This window comes from Scyliorhinus canicula, chromosome 17 (genome assembly GCF_902713615.1).
Source record: "Scyliorhinus canicula chromosome 17, sScyCan1.1, whole genome shotgun sequence".
NCBI lineage: Eukaryota > Metazoa > Chordata > Chondrichthyes > Carcharhiniformes > Scyliorhinidae > Scyliorhinus > Scyliorhinus canicula.
Genome location: NC_052162.1, coordinates 102845362 through 102863733, shown reverse-complemented (window position 1 = coordinate 102863733; position 18372 = coordinate 102845362). Strand labels below are relative to the sequence as shown.

The following is an 18372-nucleotide window of genomic DNA, read 5'->3' as shown; positions in this document are numbered from 1 at the left end:
ACAGAGCTACACCACCTCCCTTACCATCTACTCTGTCCTTCTGAATAGTTTGATACCCTTGGATATTTAACTCCCAGCCGTGACCATTCTTTAACCATATTTCAGTAATGGCCACTAAATCATAATCATTCACGATGATTTGCGCCATCAACTCATTTACCTTATTCCGAATACTACGAGCATTCAGGTAAAGTACACTTATGTTGGCTTTTTTTACCTCAGTTTTGAATCTTAACACCTCGATCAGTAACCTCTCCTAAGTTATATTTCCTCTTAACATTTCTCCTAATTTTCCTTGTCATTAGAACATAGAACAGTACAGCACAGAACAGGCCCTTCGGCCCTCGATGTTGTGCCGAGCAACGATCACCCTACTCAATCCCATGCATCCACCCTATACCCAACAACCCCCCTCCCCCCCTTAACCTTACTTTTTAGGACACTACGGGCAATTTAGCATGGCCAATCCACCTAACCCGCACATCTTTGGACTGTGGGAGGAAACCGGAGCACCCGGAGGAAACCCACGCACACATGGGGAGGACGTGCAGACTCCGCACAGACAGTGACCCAGCCGGGAATCGAACCTGGGACCCTGGAGCTGTGAAGCATTTATGCTAACCACCATGCTACCGTGCTGCCCCATTGAACCCATATTTTCATAGCGTCGCTTACCATTAATGTTTTTACTTCCAGTTTTATTCCTTTTAGTATTACTGAGCCTATTCACTGAGCTCCCCTCAGTCACTGTACCTTGTACTGACACCCTTTTTGATTTTTGACTATGACTTCTCTGCCTTACGCTTTCCCCTTACATCCTTTTGCTTCTGTCTCTGTTTTACTACCTTCCAACTTCCTGCATCGGTTCCCATCCCCCTGCCACATTAGTTTAAACCCTCCCCAACAGACTATATCTATCAGCAAACTATTAAATTATTCAATTCACATATCAATTATCCTCTCTTCCTCAACTCCACAGTGTGTGAGACAGGGAAAAGCAGCAATATGCCGGCCCCACACTCTCCAAACATGCACTGCCAGAAGAACATACTGGAGCTTTTGCTGAATGTATTTTTTAAAGAAATGGTGAAGAGCATATAGTCCATATTTTCCACCTATGTCAAATTGTGCAGTTTGATTGTACTTTAGAACCTTGTTTTGTGCGAGGACAATTCGGCTGAATACCTTAGCCATGTGGCAGAGAAATTAATCTGACATCAGAATCACAGAATTACTTTTGTCTCAATTTTGTCACTTTCTCTATAACTGCATTTTGCTGAATATTATTAAAAACTTGGGAAAGTGTAAATGTCACATGGTTGTGAGATAATGTTATAAATTAATGATTCACAACAAATGGGAATGAGGCAACTTTTCCGCACACCGAGAGATGAGTGAGTTTTAATAATGCTTATGCCTGGTTTTAAACAGGGGACCTTCCATCGTTAGGTGAATGCGGTAAATACACTTTGCAAAAATATAAAACAATAAAGTGTTCAGAATTTGGTGTGTGTCAGTTTGTTTCAGTGATGAACGTCTGTCATGTGTTGTCTTGTCCTTTTCACAGGAGCCACAGTGATCAAGTTGGCAAGTCTTGAAAATTGGAAGTTACACACGAGAAGCATGTGGAACTATTTTACGTCACTGTCGATTTGGGTTTATTGTCACGTGTACCGAGGTACAGTGAAAAATATTGTTCTGTGTACAGTCCAGACAGATCATTCTGTGCATGGAAAACATAGGACATACGACAGATAGACAATGTAAATACATAAACATAGACATCAGGTGAAGCATACAGACTGTAGTACTACTCGGTAGAGAAGATGTGTGGAGAGATCAGTTCAGTCCATACGAGGGTCATTCAGGAGTCTGGGACCAGCGGGGAAGAAGCTGTTTTTGAATGTTAGTGCGTGTTCTCAGACTTTTGTACCTTCTGCCTGATGAAGAGGTTGGAAGAGAGAATAACCCGGGTTGGGAGGGGTCTTTAATTATGCTGCTGGCTTTCTCCAGGCAGCGGGAGGTGTTGACAGAGTGAATGGATGTGAGGCAGGTTCCTGTGGTCAACTGGGCTGTGTTCACAACTCTCTGTAGTTTCTCACGGTCTTGGGCTGAGTGGTTGCCTTACCAGGCTGTGATGCAACCAGATAGGATGTGTTCTCTGGTGTATTTGTAAAAATTGGTAAGAGTCAATGTGGTCATGCAACATTTCCTTAGTTTCCGGAGGAATTCTAGGCGCTGTTGTGCTTTCTTAGTCATAGCATCGACGTGGGTGGACCAGCACTGATTGTTGGTGATGTGCGCACCTAGGAATTTGAAGCTGTCAACCATCTCCACCAAAGTACCATTGATGTAGACAGGGGTGTGTACGATACTTTGCTTCCTGAAGTCAATGACCAGCTCCTTAGTTTTGCTGACGTTAAGGAGAGATTGTTATTGTTACACCACGCCAGTAGGTTCTCTATCTCCATCCTGTACTCTGACTCTTCGTTGTTCGAAACCCACCCATTAGAGTTGTGTCATCAGCGTTGGAACCAAACTTTTCCACACTATAGTAATAATAATAATCTTTACTGTCACAAGTAAGCTTACATTAACACTGCAATGAAGTTACTGCGAAAACCCCCCAGTTGCCACATTCAGGCGCCTGTTCGGGTACACAGAGGGAGAATTCAGAATGTCCAATTCACCGAAGTGTGTATAGTGAGTATAGTAGGGGCGTATGAGCAGCAGCATAGCAGCCGTGTGGGGCCCCGGTATTGAGGACTATCATGGAGGAGTTGTTGTTTATCCTTACTGATTGTAGTCTATAGGTCAGGAAGTCAAGGATCCAGTTGCAGAGGGAGGAACCAAGTCCTAGCTTTTGGAGTTTTGAAATGACCTTGGCTGCGATTATGGTGTTGAAGGCGGAGCTGTAGTCAATAATTAGGAGTCTGAGGTAGGAATCCTTGTTGTCGAGATGCTCCAGGGAGATGGTGTCTGCTGTGGACCGTCGTGTTCCCGCCAACAACCGTGGGGACGACGGCCGGGGAGCAAGCGAGCGGGGCCGCCCCCCTCCCCAGTCCCGAGGGCCTGGGCCGCTCCCCAGCGATTCGCGGTGGACTTTGACAAAAAGTGGACGGAGATGGAGAATGAGATTGAGGACTGGGCTGCCCGCGAAAAGCGCCTGCTGCTCCGGGCCCTGAAGAAGGAATGCTCGGAGAGAGACCCCGACCTGAGCGGCAGCGAGGCGGCGGTGCCTGGAAGGAGATTGCTGCTCATCTCGAGGGGCTGAGGATCAGGTCGGTCCGGAGTGTCACCCAACGTAACTGCGCGAAAAACAGAAGAAGCAGCAGCAACTTCGAGCCCCACTACAGATCTGGACTGAACTGGCTGAAGAAGCCACGGGGAAATTGGATGAGGTGATTTCAGCTGCGTTCTCCCAGACATTGATGATCAGAGAATCATATAGAATTTACAGTGCAGAAGGAGGCCATTCAGCCAATCGAGCCCATCTCCCAGGGAACACCGAGGCCGAGGGCGTGCTGACTGTTCCAACATCCAGAGCTCCAGGAATGCTGGGATGTTGCCGGAGACTCCCACCTCAAGCCGGGATTCAGTGGTCTGCCTCCTGGAGACCCAGTGACTGAGCTCGGTCCCTCATCACAGGAGGAGCTTCTGCATTTCGACCAAATTTACACATTTCTGTCAGCAGCTTGGCATTCCTGCAGCTTTCTCCCCTCGAATCCGCAATTGTGCTTGATCTATCGTGGGGGCATGGAATGTACTGCCTGTGGAAGTAGTTGAGTCGGAAACATTGGGGACCTTCAAGCGGCTATTGGATAGGTATATGGATTACGGTAGAATGATGGAGTGTAGATTAATTTTTTCTTAATCTGGGACAAAAGTTCAGCACAACATCGTGGGCTGAAGGGTCTGTCTGTGCTGTATTTTCTATGTTCCACGTTCAACTGCGGCCATGCCATCTCCTCTCCAGCGACCGCCCCACACCGACCCCCACCTCCGCGCTGGCCGGCGTCAATCAGCACAACTGGTTGATGCCATTAAATAGGTGGTTCAATTTACGCCGGCGTGACCTGTGGTCACGTCGACGGGACTTCGGCCGATCCGGCTTGGAGAATTGGGGCGGTCCGGGGCCCATTGCGTCGCGCCGGTCCTCGCCATTCTGCGAGGTGCGCAGTCGGGGTCGGAGAATCCCGCCCCAGGTCCCCGGAACTTTTATAGCACTGCCCACAGTCTGGACATTTAAAAGGTTTCTCGCCAGTGTGAACTCTCTGGTGTTTCAGCAGGTTGCATAAGTGAATGAATCTTTTCCCATACTGGGAGGTGAATGGTCTCTCCCCAGCGTGACTGCGCCAATGCTTTTCTAGTACAGATGGGTATTTGAAACTCTTCCCACAGTCTCCACATTACCATGGTTTCTCCTCATTATGACTGCATTTATGTTTTGACAGGTCAGATGATCGGCTGAAGCTTCGTCCACACACAGAACACGTGTACGGTTTTTCCCCACTGTGAATGGTGCTTTGTCCTTCCATGTTCCGATGATATTCAGGTTACGATAAATTGGGCGACTCTGTTCGATCCTGATGTGATGCTTGGTTTCACTGTGCTGGTGGCAAATCTTTCCCTGTGAAATTGATTTAAAACAGAAAAAAGGGAGTGAGGGAGAACCTACAAAAACACAAATGCAGGTTATAAAATTGAATGAGTCTGGTAATTTGTGGGGCTGATACAAGGGAGAGGTGACCATGAAAGCTGTTCATTCGTTGTAAAAACAAAGATCCTTCAGGGAAGTGAACTTGGTCACAAACTCTGGGCATACACAATGTTATGGACCAGGGTTACAGAACCCCAAAGTGTGTCATGGAGTTCACCTGACTCACAACTTTTAAGAGATTGTGGTATGGGAAGCACACAGCCCACTCTGCAAGTGTGGTACAGCAGAAATGGAAAAGTATTTTTGAAAGCAAAACAATGTTTATTCTATGAACTCAAGTTAACGTTTAACAGTGAACATCTTAGCAACCATTAATTCAAATACTACCCCGAAAGAATACACTAAGTAATCCTTTAATGTTTTCCTTTTAACATTCATCTGACTTAAAACACCTTTTACCAGAAGCACATCAGGTTAAAGTCACTACTGTTATTAGTTTTAAATCACCAGGATTGATTTATAGTCTTTAGATTACAGAGAGAGAGATTCATACACCTTCTGGCTGTGACTGTAGCTATCCAGCTCTGAAAACGAAACTAAAACACACCCTGCAGCCTGCTCACAAACTAAAGTAAAAAGCTGACAGACAGCCCAGCTCCACCCACTCTGACATCACTGCAGTAGTAAACACCCATTTCTTAAAGGTACTCTCACATGACAACGACTTGCCTGCCATCCAGTTCCACTGAACAGAAATTCCGTACATTCTAACATTGGGAAGACTGAAGCCACTTTATGCAGTCCCCGCTGCAATCTCCAGTCCCTAGACAGATTCCATCGCTCTCCCTAACCACTGCTTAAGATAAGATTGTTCACAAAAATACTTCACTCCAACCACATATTCACATAACAAGGCCGTCTATTCCCACCTCAGTAACTTCATCCTGCTCCACCCCAGTCTCAGCTCATCTGCTGTTGAAACTCTCAGCAATTGTTTTGTCACCTCAGACGTAACTATCGCAACACCCTCCTCGCTTTTCCCCTTCTCATTCAACGTTCCTGTAATCTTAAGGTCATCCAAAACTCTGCTGCCCGTGTGCTTATTCACACCAAGTCTTGTTCACCCCTGTGCTCACTGACTTACAAAGACCCCCGTTGAAGACGCAAACTCTTAAAATTCTCATCTTTATTTTCACCATGGTTGTGACCATCCCTATCTCTGTAATCTCCTCCAGCCACATACCCTCAGAGGTCTCTACACTCAACTAATTATGGCTTCTGAATATTCCTGATTTTAGTCACTCCCCAATTGGTGATCATTCTTTCATTTCATAGAATTTACAGTGCAGAAGGAGGCCATTCGGCCCATCGAGCTTTTTGATTTTCATTTGTAGGAGCTACAAGACTCCTCAACGACTCCCCCTCGGACTGATCTGTTCCCTGTAAGAACACTATTCGCAACGCCCTATGCTGCTCTTACTCATGAATTTGCTTTGTTTGCCCCCTTGTTCCGCACTGGAACCAATCACTGTTCTGTCAATGTACCATTTGTCAATGTTCTCTGTTGGTTATTCTTCTGTCTACTATGTTAGTACTGTGTACGGTCCTCGGCCGCAGAAAAATACTTTTCACTCTACTTCGGTACATGTGACAATAAATCAAATCAAATCAAAATAAATGAAATCAAATTTGCCTGGGCCACAAGCTCTGGAATTTCCTTGTTAAACCTCTCCACTTCACTTTCTTCCCTCAAGATTCTTCTGAAAATCTCCCTCTTTGACCAAGATTTCGGTCACCTGCCCGAATATCTCCTTTTGTGGCTCTTTAGAAAATATTACTTGTCGAATTTCTGTGAAATGACTTGGAACGTTTATGAAAAGGTGCAATATAAATACAAATAATAGTCACTGACGTGGACATATTCGTCGTTCTGCCCCATCAATAAAAAATTGTGACTCAGTGTGAAGACATTTGATGGACAATTTGTTCCCATTCTGTCACTGAAAAGATTGAAAAACATTGCCTAATAAACATGGAGTCCTGCTGCAAATTGCCCGCTGTAAACATTGGCGGCCGTTAACTTGGGTCCGTAACTGGGAAGAAACTGCGACTCCGCTCGGTGCAAACGGGGTGAGGGAAATTCTTTTCCGGGGTTTGCAGTTTACACTGCAATGTTCACGAAGCCTCTCTGCCCACCTGCCTGATCCGTCGTCCCACCTTTCCACCCACTTACCAGTTCCGTATCTGATCAGTGTCTCTCCATCGTCATTACTCTCACTGCGCATGTTCCACTCCCAGCCCAGCCCAGCCCTTCATTCATTCCGATTAGACATACAGGCAGCGCTTCATCATCCAGCCCCACCTCCCCTTCCTATTGGTCCGGAGCTGCCGTCAATCAGCCAGGCATTGTGACGGTTCAAATGGTGAGTTCACCACAGATACAGCCTGACTTGCTGATTATTGGCAGCATTTTCTGTTTGGGGGTTCGAGCTCAGGGACATCAATTCCAGACCCTCCTCGTCCTGTTCAGACTGTTTTACAGCAGTTGGGCTTGGTGCAAGGTTCTGCTATTCTTCTGGTTGTCTGCTGCCTCTTCCAGAGTGGTTTTCTGCTTTCTCTGCCTGACTGTGCAGACGGAAAGGGGCGAACATAGAATTTACAGTGCAGAAGGAAGCCATTCGGCCCATTGAGTCTGCACCGGTCCTTACAAAGTGCACCCTACTCAAGCCCACGTATCTACCCTATCCCCATAACCTCCGCTAACCTTTTTATATACAAAGGGCAATTTAGCATAGCCAGTCCACCTAACCTGCACATCTTTGGACTGTGGGAGGAAACTGGAGCACCCGTAGGAAACCCACGCAGACACGGGAAGAACGTGCAGACTCCGCACAGATTGTGACCCAAGAAAGGGAGGGGTCGATAAGTCGGGGGACACTGATCTAGTGAGACCCGAAAACACGGTACTGCAGATGCTGCAACTCCCCATTTCGAAGCGGAACATGCAGGAAATACTCAGCGGGTGGATTGTTCGCTGCTGCCTCCTTTGTCCCCGTGCCTTGGACTTTGGACGGACGCTACAGGAGCAGAGGGGCAGCTGCCTGATTCGGCTGTGCAACTCCGAGGTATCAGGACACCTTGCGAATTACTGGTTAACTTCCGTGTTTGTGGCTATGTGCTGCTCCTGGTTTCGGAGCTGTGTGAATTGTTGATATTGTTTTACATCAGGCTACAGAAGGGGGACAGATCACTTGGTTGCATGGGGTACCGAAAACAACCTGTCCCTAAATGTCAACAAAACCAAGGGACCATCGACTTCAGGAAGGGTAGCACGACACACACTCCCATCTACATCAATGGCTCCGAAGTAGAGATGGTCAATAGCTTTAAATTCCTGGGGTCACCATCACGAATAGTCTGTCCTGATCCACTCACGTTGATGCAACAGTCGAGAAAGCCCAACAACGTCTCTACTTCCTACGGAAGCTAAAGAAATTCGGCATGTCTTCATTGACTCTCACAAACGTCTACAGATGTGGCACAGAGAACATCCTATCCGACTGTGTCACAGCTTGGTCTGGAAACTGCTCGACCCAAGATCACAAGAAACTGCAGAGTATGGTGAACTCAGCCCAGTGCATCACGCAAGCATGCCACCCGCACATTGATTCTGTCTACACCTCCTGCTGTCTCAGGAAGGCAGACAGCATTGTCAGAGACCCCTCACACTCAAGCTTTGCCCTCTTCCAGACCCTTCCATCAGGCAGAAGGTACAGAAGTCTGAAGGCCCGCACATCCAGACATAGGAACAGCTTCTTCCCCACAGCAACTGGACTCCTCAATGATTCTCCCTCGGACTGATCTGTTCCCTGTAAGAACATTATTCACAATGCCCTATGCTGCTCTTGGTCAACTCCACTCTGACTGGGGAACCCCATCTCCGTTCCAGGAAATGGAATCGGCCGCATCACCCAATCCAGCTCCCGATCCGGTGTATCCAGTCACCACCTGCAGACAGAATGGACAGAACCCCAATGTGTCTTACACGATGACGCAACTCACGGACATTGCTAAACTCATAGGCATATTCGAACCCTCAGGGGACCAAACTTGAGAACTTTGCCGAATACCGTATTTTAAACGGACCAATTGAGGCAGAGGTCAAGCTCATCTTATTATGTTTAAGCCCCACAATCCATTCCCCCCTACCTGACACCCAAAATGCAGCTGCGGACCCTACCTGAAATGAAGGCTGCCGATCGCGGTTAGGTATTCCAAGTGCTGCCTTTCCAAGGTTCTATACAACTGTAGCACAACTTGCCAGTTTTTATACTCTATGCCCCGTCCAACGAACGCAAGCATTCCGCAGAAAGCGGGTAATTGTAGGCCAGTTAGCTTAACTTCGGAAGTAGGAAAGATGCTGGAATCTATCATCGAGGAAGAAATTTTATAAATGACTTGGAGGAGGGGGCTGAAGGGTGGGTCAGTAAATTTACTAATGACACCACGATTGGTGGGGTAGTGGATGAGGTGGAGGGATGTTGTAGGCTGCAAAGAGACATTGATAGGATGCAGAGCAGATGGAGTTTAACCCTGATAAGTGCGAGGTGATTCATTTTGGTAGGACAAATTTGAATGCGGAATACAGGATCAACGGCAGGGTTCTGAGGAATGTGGAGGAACTGAGAGATCTTGGGGTTCATGTCCACAGATCGCTGAAGGTTGCCACTCAATTGGATAGAGCCGTGAAGAGGCCTATAGTGTGTTGCCATTTATTAACAAGGGGCTTGAGTTTAAGAGCCGTGGGGTTATGCTGCAACTGTACAGGACCCTGGTGAGACCACATTTGGAGTAGTGTGTGCAGTTCTAGTCACCTCATTACAGGAAGGATGTGGAAGCATTGGAAAGGGTGCAAAGGAGATTTACCAGGATGCTGCCTGGATTGGAGGTAGGTCTTATGAGGAAAGGTTGAGGGAGCTAGGGCTTTTCTCATTGGAGCGAAGGAGAATGAGAGGCGACTTAATAGAGGTTTATAAGATGAGGTGGATAGATAGAGTGAATGTTCAGAGACTATTTCCTCAGGTGGATGTAGCTGTTACAAGGGGGCATGACTATAAGGTTTGGGGTGGCAGATCTAGGAGGGATGTCCGAGGTAGGTTCTTTACTCAAGAGAGTGGTTAGAGTGGAACAGACTGCCTGCTGTAATAGTGGAGCGGGACACTTTAGGAACTTTCAAGCGGTTATTGGATAGGCACATGGAGCACACCAGAATGACGGAGTGGGATAGCTTGATCTTGGATTCGGACAAAGCTCGGCACAACATCGAGGGCCGAAGGGCCTGTTCTGTGCTGTACTGTTCTATGTTCCATGTTCTAAGAAATAACGAGGCATCTGGATGGAAATTGTCCCACTGGACAGACACAGCATGGGTTCATAAAGGGCAGGTCGTGCCTAATTTAGTCAAATTTTTTGAGGACATTACCAGTGCGGTAGACAACGGGGAGCCAATGGATATGGTACATCTAAATTTCCAGAAAACTTTTGACAAGGTGCTACACAAAAGTTTGCTGCAGGACTTCCGGTGGCAGCTATGAAGGAGTAGGTCGCACATTTGGTGGCTCCCGCTTCGGTCGGAACTTTGGACCTTTTTCCCCGATTTTCTGTCGGATCTGACGTGGAAAATTGATGTTGAATACAACTGTGACGAGGAATCCTGCATCAGTGCATGGCGAAGCGGACCAGGAGTGCTCACAAAGGAAGAAATAGGTGAACGGAGAAGGCTTGGGCTGAGGCTGCAATGGGAGAAAGCATGGCGGACGACCGGAGTTCTGGCTCTATGACCCAGCGGTCGACGGAGCAGTGGATGCAGTTTATACAGGAATGCTTGGGCCCGATTAAGGAGTCGATTGCATGATTGGAACTCAGACTGGATGCTCAAGATGGGGCGATCCAGAAAGTGGAGAAGGCAAGCAGGAGGAACAGCAAGCTGCAGTGGAGTTGGAGGTGGGAATGTTCAGAGACCAACAGAAAAGGCTCCAGGAGAAGGTGGAGGGTCGAGAGAACAGGTTCCGCCGACAGGACCCGAGAATCGTGGGTCTCCCGGAGGGATCCAAAGGAACGGACGCAGGGGCATACATAGCGGCTGTGTTTGAGAAGGTACTGGGGGAGGGGGATTCACCTGACCCCTTGAGGTGGACAACGCGTACAGAGTGCTAGCGAGGAAGCCGCGTGTGGGTGACCCCCCCCGCCTGCCAAGGGCAATGGTGGTGAGATACCACAGGTACCGTGACAAGGAGTGCATTCTACAGTGGGCCACACAGACGTGGAGCTGCACATGGGAGAACAGCATGGACGTGGCCAGGAGAAAAGCAGGGTTCAACCAGATAAAATCAACCCTCTTTAAGAAGAAGGTAAAGTTTGGGCTACTGTATCCGGTCCGTCTTTGGGTCCGCACGAAGAGCAACATTTCTACTTCGAGTCGCCCAAGGAAGCGATGGAAAGAACTGGTAGCGGACTGAACTTTGCTGCAGTGCTCATGTGGGTTTTTTTCTTCTGTTTAGTTTTTTTTTTTAAGTTTTTGTCTTTGGATGTTACTTGTAATGCCTTTTGTATAGATTTGGGGTCTGTGGACGAGCTGCTCGAGTTAAAATTTGCATTTGCACTGATGGGGGATGGAAGTGTGAATGTTAGATGTTGGATCTTCTTTTTGATTTTCTGTGTGTTTTTCTTTTGGGCAATTGGGTTGAGATTGTTTACGGTTACATATGTGTCCCCGAACGGTGGGGAGGGAACAATAGGTGGGAAAATGTCTGGCGCCATGAGAGGAGGCCCATGTGAGGGGTCTGGCACCACTGGGCAGGCTAGCTCGTGGAAGCGCAGTGGGGAGGGTGAGCAGATGGTATGCTTGTTGGAGGGGGCTGTGTATAGTGCTGTCACTAGGTGAGAGGGGGGGGGGATGTTTTGCTGACGGGGAGGGACTTTTGCTGTGGGACAATAGGGAGGTCAGGGACGGAGGTGCCGGCGGCGGGCCTACGGATGCGTGGGGCGCAGGCTGGAGATTGGCCCAAGAAAGGTGATGGCTGATCGGTGGAGGGGGGTGATAAAGTCCGTGCATAAAGTGTACTCCCGAATTGACTTTTTTATCCTGAGCAGGGCTTTACTGATGGGGGTAGTGGACACGGAGTATTCAGCGATCGCGGATCATGCCCCGCACTGGGTTGACTTACAGGTGAGCAAGGAGGGTGGCCAGCACCCGCAGTGGAGGCTGGACGTGGGACTTTTAGCTGATGAGCTGGTGTGTGATACAGTACTATCTGGAAGTCAACGACACTGGGGAAGTTTTGGCTGCGGTGGTCTGGGAGGCGCTGAAGACGGTGGTTAGAGGGGACACGGGCCCACAGGGAGAAGGCAGACAGAGGAGAGATGGACCGACTGATAAAGGAATTACCACAAGTCGACAGGAGCTATGCGAAGAACCCAGAGGCAGGGCTTCTAAGGGAACGACGGAAGGTACCAGGTGGAGTTTGGCTTGTTAACTACAGGGAAGGCAGTGGAGCAGCTGAGAAAGCCGGGGGGGGGGGGGGGGGGGGGGGGGGATCTATGAATATGGGGAGAAGGCCAGGGGGCTCTGATCAGGTTGGAAGCGATAGCAGATGGGCTGAAGGCCATGCAGTGGGGTAAAGCCCCGGGACCAGATGGGTATCCAATGGAGTTTTACAAAAGGTTTTCTGGGATGCTGGGGTCACTGCTGATGAGGACATTTAATGAGGCAAGTGGGAGAGTGGGCTTACCCCGACAATGTCACAGGCCACCATCGAATTAATCTTGAAGCGGGATAAGGACCCGGAGTTATGTGGATCCGACAGAACTACTAAATGTAGACGCCAAATTGTTGGCTAAGATCTTGTCCTCAAGGATTGAGGACTGCGTCCCAGACGTGACTGGGGAGGACCGGACGGGATTTGTTAAGGGGAGGCAGTTGGCGGCCAACATAAGAAAACTGTTGAATGTTATCATGATACCCCCAGTGGGTAGGGATGTAGAGGTAGTGGTCACAATGGACACAGAGAAGGCATTTGACAGGATGGAATGGGATTATCTGTGGGAGGTACTGGGGCGGTTTAGATTTGGGCGGGGCTTCATTGACTGGGTCGGGCTGCTGTATCAGGCACCCATGTCAAGTGTTCGGATGAACAGGCTGACATTGGGCTATTTTAGGCTGCACCGGGGGGACGAGGCAGGGATGAACCCTCCCCGCTGTTGTTCGCAATGGCCATAGAACCGCTGTCAATTGCGTTGAGAGCGTCAAAGGGCTGGAAGGGTCTGGTCCACAGGGGGAGACAGAGTCTCGCTATATAAGAACATAAGAACATAAGAACTAGGAGCAGGAGTAGGCCATCTGGCCCCTCGAGCCTGCTCCGCCATTCAATGAGATCATGGCTGATCTTTTGTGGACTCAGCTCCACTTTCCGGCCCGAACACCATAACCCTTAATCCCTTTATTGTTCTATCTTAACGATCTATCTTACCTTAAAAACATGTAATAAAGGAGCCTCAACTGCTTCACTGGGCAAGGAATTCCATAGATTCACAACCCTTTGGGTGAAGAAGTTCCTCCTAAACTCAGTCCTAAATCTACTTCCCCTTATTTTGAGGCTATGTCTCCTAGTTCTGCTTTCACCCGCCAGTGGAAACAACCTGCCTGCATCTATCCTATCTATTCCCTTCATAATTTTTAATGTTTCTATAAGATCCCCCCTCATCCTTCTAAATTCCAACGAGTACTGTCCCAGTCTACTCAACCTCTCCTCATAATCCAACCCCTTCAGCTCTGGGATTCACCTGTGAATCTCCTCTGCACACCCTCCAGAGCCAGTACGTCCTTTCTCAAGTAAGGAGACCAAAACTGAACACAATACTCCAGGTGTGGCCTCACTGACACCTTATACAATTGCAACATAACCACCCTAGTCTTAAACTCCATCCCTCTAGCAATGAAGGACGATCTGCTTTTATATGTGTCGGACCCATTGAAAGAATGGAAGAAATTATGGGGATTCTGTGGGAATTTCGGGCTACAAATTGAACATGGGGAAAAGCGTGATGTTCGTGATCCAGGCAAGGGGGCAGGAGAGGCGATTGGGGGAGCTGCCGTTCAGAGTGGTGGGGGAAGCTTTCGGTACCTGGGCTTCCAGGTGGTGCGGGAATGGGAACGGCTGCACAAACTTAATCTGGCTGGATTAGTAGACTAAATGAAGGAGGATTTGTGAAGGTGGGATGTGCTCCCGCTGTCACTGGCTGGGAGGGTACAGACAGTGAAAATGACAGTTCTCCAGAGATTCCTGTTTGTGTTTCAGTGTCGCCCCATCTTTATTCCTCGGTCCTTTTTTAAACGGGTCAGCAAGGTGATCCTGGACGAAAGAGAAAATGCTGGAAAATCTCTGCAAGTTTGGCAGCATCTGTAGGGAGAGAAAAGAGCTAACGTTTCGAGTCCGATGACTCTTTCTCAAAGCTAACAGACAGAAAAAGTGGGAAATATTTGTACTGTGGAGTGAGAACGAAAGAGGTGTCATAGCCACAGAAACCAGGGAAACGGGGTGCTAATGGCCACAGAAATCAAGAGGAAAGAGTGCTAATGGCAGTCCCCAGAGAGAACAAAAGATGTGAAAGGCCAAACATCAGAGGATGAACTGTAGATATGGGGGGAGGCGAAGGGGGAAGCAAAGAGGGGAAAGGTAGATAAGATTGGGGGGGGGGGGGGGGAATTGAATATATATTAAGAAAGACAAGAAATGGTAAAAGACAGTTAAAATGAAATGGGATGAAAACAAATGGGTCGAGGTGGGGGATAGCTGATCATTTGAAGTTGTTGAATTCGATGTTGAGACCGGAAGGCTGTAGCGTGCCTAACCGGAAGATGAAATGTTGTTCTTCCAGTTTGCGTTGAGCTTCACTGGAACATTGGAGCAGGCCAAGAACAGACATGTGGGCATGGGACCAGGGTCTTTTGTTAAAATGGCAAGCAACGGGAAGGTCAGGGTCTTGAATACGCACAGACCGAAGATGCTCAGCAAAGTGATCACCCAGTCTGCATTTGCTCTCCGATATAGAGACCACATTGGGAGCAGCGAATGCAGTAGACCAAATTGGAAGAGATGCAAGTGAAACACTGCATAACCTGGATTGAGTGTTTTAGGCCTGGAATGTTAAGCATGGAAGAGGTAAAGGCGCAGGTGTTACACCTGCGATTGCATGGGAAAGTGCCATGGATGATGGAAGAGGTACTGGGTATGTTGGAGGAGTGGACTAGATTATCTCGGAGGGAATGGTCTCTGCGGAATGCTGTCAGAGGGAGTGAAGAGAAGATGCGTTTGGTGGTGGTATCATGCTGGAGTTGGCGAAAATGGCGGAGGATTATGCTTTGCATACGGAGGCTGGTGGGATGAAATGTGAGAACAAGGGGGACTCTATCCTTCTTCTGGGAGGGAGGGGAGGGGGTGAGGGTAGGGGCGCGAGAGATGGACCGCACAATGTTGAGTGCCCTGTCCACAACTGTTGGCGGGAAATCACGGTTGAGGAAGAAGGAACACATTTTTGAAGCACCATTTTGGAAAGTGGAATCATTGGAACAAATGCGACGGAGGCGAAGAAGTTGAGAGAAAGGGATGGAGTCCTTACAGGGTGTAGGGTGCGAGGTGCTGTAGTCCAGATAGCTGTGGGAGTCAGTAGGCTTGTAATGGATATAAGTAAATAGTCTATTGCCGGAAATGGAGACAGAAAGATCAAAGCAGGTAAGGTAAGTAAGATGGACCAGGTGAAAGTGATGGAGGGGTGGAAACTGGAAGCGAAGTTGATGAATTTTTACAGGTCCGGGCGAGAGCATGACGCGGCACCAAAATAGTCATCGATGTATCGGTTGGTGGAGTAGCTTGTCGGCAGGAACGGCAGAGGCGCCGTTACCAATGCCCCCAAACTAGTACCCTTACAAGATGCCGCTTCAACTCTTCCCCCCCCCCCACCCCCATCCACTTCCTAATCATGGCTATATTCGCTGCCCAGTAATAATTCCTGAACTTTGGGAGCGCCGAGGTGATCTCGGGCTTTGTATGGGCAGGTGAGACCCCGCGAGTTAAAAAGGGGATGTTGGTGCGCAGCCGGGGGATGGGAGGCTGGCACTCGCGAACTCTCAACGCCCCCAAAGTCGGATCCTGGCTAACTGACATGGCTAGCTTTCTCTGTCTGGAGAAAATCAAGTTCGCCTTGAGAGGGTCAACGTTAGGGTTCGCCCGGAGGTGGCAACCGTTCGACGGCTTCTTTAGCGAAAATTAACCGTTAACTGGGGTTAGTTTAGTGTAGAGTAGGGGTTTAGAAAAGGTGGGACCGATGAGAGGAAGACGGTTTTTGGACTATGCTTATAATTGTATGTACACTGTTTCTTTCGTTAGTGTTATAAAACCACAAATACCTCAATAAAATGTTTATTTAAAAAAACACAAAAGGTTGCTGCAGAAGATAAAGATGCATGGCATTAAGAGTAAAATAGTAGCATGGATAGAGGATTGGCTAATTAATAGAAAGCAAAGAGTGGGGATTAATGGGTGTTTCTCTGGTTGGCAATCAGTAGCTACTGGTGTCCCTCAGGGATCAGTATTGGGCCCACAACTGTTCACAATTTACATAGGTGATTTGGAGTTTGGGACCAAGTGCAATGTGTCCAAGTTTGCAGACGACACTAAGATGAGTGGTAAAGCAAAAAGTGCAGAGGACACTCGAATTCTGCAGAGGGATTTAGATAGTTTAAGTGAATGGGCTAGAGTTTGGTCGATGGAATACAATGTTGACAAATGTGAAGTTATCCATTTTGGTAGGAATAACAGCAAGAGGGGTTGTTACTTAAATGATAAAATATTAAAACATGCTGCTGTGCAGAGAGACCTGCGTGTCCTCGTGCATGAGTCATAAAAATTTGGTTTTCAGGTGCAACAGGTGATTAAGAAGGCAAATGGAATTTTGTCCTTCATTGCGAGAAGGATGGAGTTTAAGACTAGGGAGGTTATACTGCAACTGTATAAGGTGTTAGTGAAGCCACACCTGGAGTATGGTGTTCAGATTTGGTCTCCTTACCTGAGAAAGGACGTACTGACGCTGGAGGGTGTGCAGAGGAGATTCACTAGGTTAATCCCAGAGCTAAAGGAGTTGGATTACAAGGAGAGGTTGAGTAGACTGGGACTGTACTCGTTGGAATTTAGAAGGATGTGGGAGGAATCTTATAAAAACAATAAAATTATGAAGGGCATAGATAGGATAGATGTGGGAAGGTTGTTTCCATTGGCTGGTGAAAGCAGAACTAGGGGGCATGGCCTCAAAATAAGGGGAAGTAGAATTAGGGCTGAGTTTAGGACAAACCTCTTCACCCAAAGGGTTGTGAATCTATGGAATTCCCTGTCCAGTGAAGCATTTGAGGCTCCTTCATTAAATGTTTTCAAAATAAAGATAGATAATTTTTTGAAGAATAAAGAGATTAAGGGTAATGGTGTTCGGGCAGGAAAGTGGAGCTGAGGCCACAAAAGATCAGCCATGATCTCATTGAATGGCGGAGCAAGCTCAAAGGGCCAGATGGCCAACTGCTCCAAGTTCTTATGTTCTTATGTCTGATTTCTTGACTTCCTTGCCACTTTCAAAGATCTGTGGACCTGCACGCCCAGATCTCTCTGACTCCATATATTCCGAAGAGCTTTGGCATTTACAGTCTATTTCTTCTCTGTATTTGGCCTACCTCACATCTGTCTGGATTAAATGCCATTTGCCATTTCTCTGCCCAAGTCTCCAACCTATCTATGCCCTTCTAAATCCTCTGACGATCATCAACACTATCTGCCACTCACGCAACCTTGGTGTCATCCACGAACTTACTAATCAGACAAGCCATATTTTAAGAACAAAGAACAAAGAAAATTACAGCACAGGAGCAGGCCCTTCGGCCCTCCCAGCCTGCGCCGATCCAGATCCTTTATCTAAACCTGTTGCCTATTTTCCAAGGTCTACTTCTCTCTGTTCCCCACCCGTTCATATATCTGTCCAGATGCCTCTTAAATGATGCTATCGTGCCCGCCTCTACCACCTCCGCTGGCAAAGCATTCCAGGCACCCACCACCCTCTGCGTAAAAAACTTTCCACGCACATCTCCCTTAAACTTTCCCCCTCTCACCTTGAAATCGTGACCCCTTGTAATTGACACCCCCACTCTTGGAAAAAGCTTGTTGCTATCCACCCTGTCCATACCTCTCAATTTTGTAGACCTCAATCAGGTCTTCCTTCAACCTCCGTCTTTCCAATGAAAACAATCCTAATCTACTCAACCTTTCTTCATAGCTAGCACCCTCCGTACCAGGCAACATCCTGGTGAACGTCCTCTGCACCCTCTCTAAAGCATCCACATCCTTCTGGTAATGTGGCGACCAGAACTGCACACAGTATTCCAAATGTGGCCTAACCAAAGTCCGATACAATTGTAACATGACCTGCCGACTCTTGTACTCAATACCCCGTCCGATGAAGGCAAGCATGCTGTATGCCTTCTTGACCACTCTATCAACCTGTGTTGCCACCTTCAGGGTACAATGGACCTGAACTCCCAGATCTCTCTGTACATCAATTTTCCCCAGGACTCTTCCATTGAGACTCTTCAAAGTCTGCTCTTGAGTTAGATCTTC

General features: G+C 47.9%; 1 protein-coding gene across 15 annotated transcripts in view; it reads right to left on the bottom strand.

Annotated features, from left to right (window-relative positions):
* Window positions 1-2308: 2308 nt before the first annotated feature.
* LOC119951435 (zinc finger protein 239-like) overlaps window positions 2309-18372 on the bottom strand; it is a 69581-nt gene continuing 53517 nt past the window's right edge. For all 15 annotated transcript variants that reach the window (XR_005457621.1, XR_005457615.1, XR_005457620.1 and 12 more), the window contains one exon: window positions 2309-4630. Coding sequence is in view for 8 of the 15 variants with exons in the window: in XM_038774626.1 (XP_038630554.1) it covers window positions 4552-4630 (79 nt within the window). In the remaining 7 variants the exon portion in view is untranslated. The remainder of the gene's footprint in view (window positions 4631-18372) is intronic.